Genomic DNA, 8,220 nt, shown 5'->3' on the forward strand with positions numbered 1-8,220 from the left:
TGTAGAAATGTAACATGTCAATTTTTTTAATTGCTTAAAGTTCTACAGCACTGTATTTTGAACAACTACATAACAAATCTGCCACTATCTTTCCTGTAAATGATACTGTTGGTTGGCACATCGTATTGTTCCTTATGCCCTTCTAAAGCCAAACCACTTGATGCAGCTATTACAAGCCAGCACACAGGCACATGCAGACACAGGCATGTGGACTGATACTCCCCTCAGGTGTCGGGGCATTTCACTGCCCTGGATTTGTGCTGGTTGACGACTCAACCAACAACAGTTTTTTGCCCATTAACGCCATGCATGTGTGGTGCAATGTGGTGATAAAACTGGGTGACATTTTAACCAGAATGTAGTAATATATAACGTGTGAATGGAGTTTGATCCCTTCGCCTTTATTGTGTTTTCTGGATGAGAATGAAGAAACAAGAAAGCTCCCTTAGTGTTTAATGTGTGAGACTGGACATGCCCTAGGGTTTCGACCATGTGAAATACATCAAGACAAACCATCTGGAATTAAACCTGGAGTTTTACTGTCTACCAACAAGGTAAATGATAAGCATCTGTTACTTGACAATTAGTCTTACTGGGGGATTTACATCTGATAATAGGCAATGTAAAAGTGTCTCTTTTTTGTAAAAGACACTTTAACATTTGCTTATTACCAGTTGTAGATATGTGTGTGAGTAATATTAACAGTGATAAATTGTTACATTGATAAACAGATATTACATCAAAAAAAAATAATCTGTATTTGTGTACAAGAGTAGAACTATCAGGTGTACTTCCTGCAAGGTACACACTACAAGTTAAACATAAAGTCACTGTTTTTTTATCAGGACTGTAATTGCTTTCATTCCTGTCGCAGAGAGGAAAATGTTATGACTGCCCATGTGATTGGAAAAATAAGGATTAAATGAATGTGTTCTTACACAAGTGAAGAAACAGAAAACTCAAATATACAAGCATTATACAATACTAAACTTTAGTAGTGTGTACCTTGCAAGAAGGACACCATATAGTTCTACGCTTGTACAGAAATACAGATTTTTTTTAAAAAGATGTTATGTATGTTTTGAACAGCATTTGTTACCTGACAATTAGTTTTACTAAGGGATTTCTGAAACTCTGTTTGGAAATGTTGACTTTAATCATTGTAAACAATCAAGACAGTTTATCACTGTTAATATTACTCAACACACTAATCTACCTCTGATAGTAAGCAAAACACTTTCACATTTTTTTTACAAATTGGATACTAAGCAAATGCAAGTGTCTTTTACAAAAAAGAGACACTTTTACTTTTGGCTAATATCAGATGTATATCCCCCAGTAAGACTAATTGTCAGGTAACAGATGCTCACAGTCTGCTCCAAGTAGCAGTCATGCCTCAAACACACAGACGCACATCCACACGCTACATCAAACCTGAGCATTAATTAGTAGTGAGATTAGCCAATATTCTGACTCAAAATAGGCCAACTGTGTAAAGCCTGAAAATGAAAATGGAATATTGGGAGTATGAAATATTGGGAGTTTGGTACTGTGACGTCAGTTGAAAATAAACAACAGAATATCTGTCTCCTGTCTCAGTGGAAGACACACATTCACCTCCTGAAATTTTAGCAACCTCAGACCTGATGGCTAGCAGCCAGGGGACCAGTGCAACCCCCTCCCTGCCCCCAACCCCGTCCACAGGAGGTCCAGGGCCACAGTCCACCCTTGTTGTTGTGGACATTGTGGTACTCGTGGTATACTTCCTCTTGGTGTTGGCTGTGGGCCTGTGGGTAAGTGTGCAGATAAACCTGAGCCCTGTTCAAAGTCTTTCAACACAAATCCTTATTGCTTCGACTTGGAGATGATCTTGATGGATGGATCACTGTAATTTGGAAAGAATAAGGAAATGGCAAATGGCATGAGTTGCTTGGGTGCTGCCATTTCTCAATAAAGTTGAGCTGTTTCTCATCATGCTGATGACTGATATTGGTCAGAGGGGTATGTATATGTAGTTGTGTAAAACTACCAACCTACTGTGTCAGATCTGGTCAAACCAAAATTTGGTAGCACTAAAACGTATATGCTTATAGGACAAAATGATAAACTCTCCGTTATGAAGAGCAGAGCTTCTCTGACATCCTCCCCTTCTCCACCAGTCCATGTGGAGGACCAAGAGGAGCACAGTGGATGGTTACTTCCTGGCAGGAAAGAGCATGTCCTGGTGGCCGGTGAGTGAAACTCAAAACCGACAGGGGACGTTCTGGGAAAAATGTTAGCTTCCTAGAGCAGGATTGTTTTCTGACAGTCTGCAGATTTAGGCCAAAAGAAACATGTGATTCAATCCCTTCACTTAAAATGGTCCAGAAAGTTCACAACACACTGTAAAACAGAGAAGTGTGGCTGTGATTCCCCTTTTAGTATACATGAATGGAAGCAGAGCAAGGACTTAGGCTTGTTCTGACAGTTGTTATGCTCTGTCTCTCTCCCATCCTGGTGTAGGTGGGTACTTCTCTGTTTGCCAGTAATGTTGGCAGCGGGCACTTCATCGGTCTGGCAGGGTCAGGGGCAGCGGCTGGTATCGGTGCTGTGGCATACGAGTGGAATGTAAGACTGGGTCTCTAAAAATCAAGAGGACATGTTTTATTCTGAAACTGTATATTCACCATTTGAGAAGGATTCCTTTATACTTCAGTGCTGGCAAATCAATGCAAACTTTGGAGGGGACATTATAAGATCGATAAATTATCTATGAAGTCTGTCTTTGTCATACAGCTAAGTAGGACGTTAACATTGAACATGTTGCCATACAGCAGTTTGAAATGAAATACCAATTGAAATTGCGTTTTGAGTTTTTGAGGAATTGAGTTTTTCTCTGTGACCTCTGGTCATAAATAAACTCCAGTTCCCAAGGTGCCTCAGTGCTAGTGTGTGCTATTAACAGGGCATGCTGATGGTGCTGCTTCTGGGCTGGCTCTTTCTGCCTATCTATATCGCCTCAGGGGTAAGGGGTTTACAACATTTCATTTAAAGTTCTAAAATATAGCAATATTACTCAAACAGTCTAACATGCTGGTTTAAAACATTTTTTTCGCAGGTCACAACCATGCCAGAATTTTTGCAGAGGCGTTTTGGGGGGAAAAGAATACAATTATTTATAGCAATTTTGTATTTATTTATTTACATCTTCACAAAGATATCGGTGAGTAAAATAGAGGCATCTCTGACGTTGGTCTGAAACGTGAAAATATGATGTTTTGTAACACTGGTGTTGCTGCACTGTGACTCTGAGCTGCTCATGTCTCGTGTGTGTGTGTTCCTGCAGGTGGACATGTATGCTGGAGCAGTGTTTATCCAGCAGGCCCTCCAGTGGAACATCTACGTTGCTGTGATAGTACTGCTCCTCATCACTGCTGTCTACACTGTAGCAGGTGACACCCAGCAGCACCAGCACACTCTCTCTCTCTCTCTCTCTCTCTCTCTCTCTCTCTCAATATTTCCCTCGATATCTCTCACTTGATTATTTGATGGAAAAATGTTCTGTTGGACAGCCAATAGTCTGTTATTGTGTGTCTTCTATCAAGGTACTGGGTGTGTGTTTTGTTTCAGGTGGACTGGCTGCAGTCATCTACACAGATGCTGCCCAGACTGGCATCATGTTGATAGGAGCTCTCAGTCTCATGGGCTTTAGTGAGTCTCTGTGTTACACTCACAAGGTTTTGGTGTTTGTTTTTCTTGTTTTGTCAAGAGGATGATTCACTTTGCCATCCAGATACAGTTCAACCACATGGCATTATATAATCCTGTAATTAATGGTGTTAACACTATTTGACTTGAGTAATTGAATGAATGATTTAGAACAAACGGTGTGTATAGTCCATTGTTTTCACCTGGGAAGGTTTCGTGGAGGTGGGGGGCTGGAACGGCCTCCTGGAGGGGTATGCCAGCGCCATCCCCTCAGTACGTGTCCCCAACACCACCTGCGGCCTCCCCCGTGATGACGCCTTCCACCTGTTCCGAGATCCGGTGACCTCTGACCTACCTTGGCCGGGCATCATCATAGGCATGTCCATCCCCTCCATGTGGTACTGGTGCTCTGACCAGGTCAGTGTCACAGACAGACTACACAGCTGGAAAGGATCAGAGTATCATCAGAATGTGATTACGCAAATCTTTCGTGAGGGTCAGAATGTAAGAATGATGATTGAGGAAAAGAGTTATTGTTGTCAGTACCGGTAAGTATATAAATTAACACCTAAAGGTTTTTGTTGAGGGTCAGAATGAGATTCAAGGTAATAGTCCCATTTCTATCTTTTAAGGTGATAGTGCAGCGGTCTTTGGCTGCTAAAAACCTGCTCCATGCTAAAGGAGGCTCCCTATTGGCTGCCTACCTCAAGATCCTGCCCTTCTTTATGATGCTACTTCCTGGCATGATCAGCAGAATACTCTACCCAGGTTGTCATGGACACCATGATGTTGACGCACACTTGGCACATGCTTACTGGGCATAGTATACACACACACAGAAATACTGGTTGCATTAGCAGCTTAACAATGGTGTGACTTCTTCCAAAGCTATCTGACATTAGTTGTTTGTTGTTTTTTACTGTCCAGACGAGGTGGCTTGTGGGGACCCTGATGTGTGTAAAAAGGTGTGTGGGAACAGTGTGGGCTGTTCAGACATTGCGTACGCTAAACTGGTCATGGAGCTACTGCCTTCGGGTGAGAAGGTCCCTCTTTCTCTCTCCCTCTCTCTCTCCCCCTCCATCTCTCTCTCTCTCTCTCTCTCTCTCTCTCTTTCTCACACACAGTTATTAGCCAAAAGCTTTTATTGTCTAGCTCTCTCAATCTAGCACAGTCATGGAACCACAGCTATGTGTTTAATTGTTTGTGTGTGTGTGTTAGGTCTGCGTGGTCTGATGATGGCGGTGATGATAGCGGCCCTCATGTCCTCGCTCACCTCCATCTTCAACAGCTCCAGCACCATCTTTACCTTGGACCTGTGGAGGCACCTCCGACCGAGGGCCTCCGAGTGGGAGCTCATGATCGTGGGCAGGTGCACACGCCACCACGTGCACGGAACAGCCTTGACATACAGTGCGTTACACACATGTTCACAGGTTAAATACATATGTCTGTGTGTGTGTGTGTGTACCTGCTTCTATTTGTGTGTAGGAGTTTTGTGCTGGTGCTGGTGGTGATCTCAGTGGTGTGGATACCTGTGGTCCAGGCCAGCCAGGGAGGTCAGCTGTTCATCTACATCCAGTCCATTAGTACGTACCTCCAGCCCCCAGTCGCCATAGTTTTTCTGGCTGGCTGTTTCTGGAGGAGGACCAACGAAAAGGTGAGTGTGTGGAGTTGGAACCTACCCTGTAGGGTGTGTACAGTACAGTAGGGGGTAGTGAACATGTATTATGGCTAACATCTAATTACATCAAAATAATATGTTGCAACATTTTATATCTCAATAGTGAAGCATTGCCTCAGGATTAGTACCTGTGTGTGTGTGTGTGTGTATCAGAAACGGAATCAGGAGGGATTTTATTTGCCATGAATGTTGGCACGAACAAGGAATTTACTTTGGCAGGGAGGTGCATACATTAAACATGTAGGAATATTGAAACTTAAATATGTGGACTAACTATACAAAAGGAGCAAAGTCTAGCTAATACTAAGGGGGTCTAGCTATTACTAAGGGGAATAAAAAATAAAATATTAAATATAAGTTGTCATAATTCACAATCTAACCTAAAAAAACAGATAGTGCAAGAGAACGATACAATACTGCAAATTGCAATGTGCAGGGTGTCATTGTGCAGCTTGTGATTTAAAGTCAGTGAGAGTCCTTGGCCTTGTTAAAGTGTCCAACAGCGGATGGGAAGAAACTGTTCTTGTGGCGTGAGGTTTTGGTCTTGATGGACCGCAGCCTTCTGCCGGAGGGGAGTAGCTAAAACAGGGAGTGTCCAGGGTGGGAGGGGTCGCTCGCCTCAGGGACCTCGAGGCGTGCAGATCCTCGAGGGAAGGCTGATTGCAGCCGATCACCTTCTCAGCAGTGCGGATGATACGCTGCAGTCTGCTCTTGTCCTTGGCAGTGGCAGCAGCGTACCAGATGGTGATAGAAGAAGTGAGGATGGACTCAATGATGGCTGTGTAGAAGTGCACCATCATTGTCTTTGGCAGGTTGAATTTCTTCAACTGCCGTAGGAAGTATTTCCTCTGTTGTGCTTTTTTGGTGAGGGAGCTGATGTTCAGTTCCCACTTGAGGTCCTGGGAGAGGATGGTGCCCAGGAAGCGGAAGGACTCCACAGTGCTGACTGGGGAGTCACTCAGGGCAATGGGGGTGAGTGGGGCTGTGTTCTTCCGGAAGTCCACAACCATCTCCACTGTCTTAAAACATTGAGCTCTAAGTTGTTCTGGCCAAACCAGGTCACCAGGTTTTCAGCTTCCCACCTGTAGTCAGACTCGTCCCCGTCAGAGATGAGCCCAATGAGGGTGGTGTCATCCGCAAACTTCAAGAGTTTGACAGACGGATGACTCGAGGTGCAGCTGTTGGTGTACAGGGAGAAGAGCAATGCATGTATGCTTCTGTGCTTTCTTGCATGTGTGACACCCTTGCCTCCTCCATCCACAGGGGGCATTCTGGGGCCTTGTTCTGGGTCTGCTAGTGGGCTGTGTAAGGATGGTTCTGGACTTTGTCTACCCTGTACCCCTGTGCTTCGAAGAGGACACCAGACCTGTGGTGGTGAAGGACGTCCACTATCTCTACTTCTCCACCATGCTGTCTTTGTTCTGTATGTTGGTGGTGGTGTCTGTCAGTCTGGCCACGGAGAAGCCCAGGCCGGAGCAGGTGAGGGAGGCCTGGGGAGGGACTTTGAGTCTGAGTGAGGGTTAACCCTAATCCTAACCCTAACCAATTTAAATATAATCCAACAAATCAGATCATGAGTAACAATATTTTAGTACAGTTTTTGTGGGCTTGATGAAAGCAATGTTTATACCATCAGTAAGGAAATCAAAATCAAATGAAATGTTTTGTTCTTGTCAACTACAACCCTGAATTGGTGTGGTATAAAGTGTGATACCCCAGCATAGCTTTACCTATTGACCCGTAAGCTTGGTAGGTACAGTAGCTGAGACAGGGCTGAGTGACATGTAGATGGATACTGTTTGTTGTATGACTGATCCTGGATGTGGCTTTGTCAAACAGATCAGTCGCCTTACCTGGTTCAGCAGGTTTGACCCTGTGGATGAGCCCAAGGTGGACCTAGAGGTGAGGAGCACCGAGGAGATGAGCAGGGTTCCAGAGGAGGTGGATATGGACAGAGAGGAGACCACCGTGGTGGAGCAGGAGCAGAAGGAACAAGTTCACAATGAAAGGAAAGGTGGGTCATTGTGATGATTCTGTCAGAAGCAGTGTTGTTTGGGCGTTCATCAGGTAGATTCAAATCTCACACACCTTGCATGCGAGAAACCAGACACCTACATACCAACATGTTCCCATGCACACACACATCTCTTAACCCTCTCCCCAGACTCTGCAGCCAGTGGGGGTAGCCAGTCCAGGTTGACAAAGGCGCTCTATTGGCTGTGTGGGATGGAGCGTCAGAGAGAGACCACCCCACACGCCCCGCCCCCACCCAGGGCCACTGTGTCTTCTCTAGAGGAGAAGCCCTGCCTTCGCAACGTGGTCAACGCCAATCTTCTCATCTGTCTCTCTGTGGTAGTCTTCATCATCAGCTACTGGGCCTAACGAGACACTCTGACCAGCCAATGGCAATAAAGACATGACAATCCTCTTCGAGTCTGGCTAATTCTGATGGATGTTGTGGATTGATTATCAGCTTCTGTGATTCGTATTAAAATATATTGCTACTTAGGGAGATCCTTCAAATGGCTTATTTGAAAACTGTCTTTGCCCCAGGTTCTTTGTCATGTTATTTATTAGTACTTCTGGTTTTCTTACTGTAGTGATATGGAAAGCATGTGTCAAGGTAATGACATAGAAAATGATATTTAGAGTGAAACTGTACAATTATCTTTCTGACTAAACTGGACTGGTCAGCTCCACTGTTTGATAGGTAATGCATTTTACAATATAGCTTTGCTAAAATAGCTAGTGCATGAAGCCACAGAATAATGTTTTGCTCTCAATAGTTTGAATTACATAGATGATGGAAAAATATACACCTGATACAGTGACACTTTTATGAAGAATACAAT

The 8,220-nt window shown here is 44.2% G+C and overlaps 1 protein-coding gene across 1 annotated transcript; it reads left to right on the forward strand.

Moving 5' to 3' along the window:
* Window positions 1-1,646: 1,646 nt before the first annotated feature.
* On the forward strand, window positions 1,647-7,876 carry slc5a11 (solute carrier family 5 member 11). Its single transcript, XM_084678841.1, has 15 exons — window positions 1,647-1,793; window positions 2,160-2,231; window positions 2,503-2,607; window positions 2,945-3,004; window positions 3,098-3,202; window positions 3,326-3,431; window positions 3,610-3,690; window positions 3,899-4,104; window positions 4,320-4,455; window positions 4,615-4,722; window positions 4,906-5,056; window positions 5,176-5,344; window positions 6,632-6,847; window positions 7,208-7,382; window positions 7,533-7,876. The coding sequence occupies exons 1-15, from the start codon at window positions 1,647-1,649 to the stop codon at window positions 7,748-7,750; spliced, it is 2,055 nt and encodes a 684-aa protein (XP_084534967.1). The 3' UTR covers window positions 7,751-7,876.
* The last annotated feature ends 344 nt before the right edge of the window (window positions 7,877-8,220 follow it).

This window comes from Hypomesus nipponensis, chromosome 17, assembly GCF_054491055.1.
Source record: "Hypomesus nipponensis isolate SF chromosome 17, ASM5449105v1, whole genome shotgun sequence".
NCBI classification, from domain to species: Eukaryota; Metazoa; Chordata; class Actinopteri; order Osmeriformes; family Osmeridae; genus Hypomesus; species Hypomesus nipponensis.

Excerpts from the sequence above, each read along its gene's own strand:
- slc5a11 (XM_084678841.1), top strand. The coding sequence starts at position 1,647 with ATGGCTAGCAGCCAGGGGACCAGTGCAACCCCCTCCCTGCCCCCAACC. Across the intron at positions 4,456-4,614 it reads CAGCAGAATACTCTACCCAG|ACGAGGTGGCTTGTGGGGAC; the intron begins GTTGTCATGGAC and ends TTTACTGTCCAG. Across the intron at positions 7,383-7,532 it reads AGTTCACAATGAAAGGAAAG|ACTCTGCAGCCAGTGGGGGT; the intron begins GTGGGTCATTGT and ends CCCTCTCCCCAG.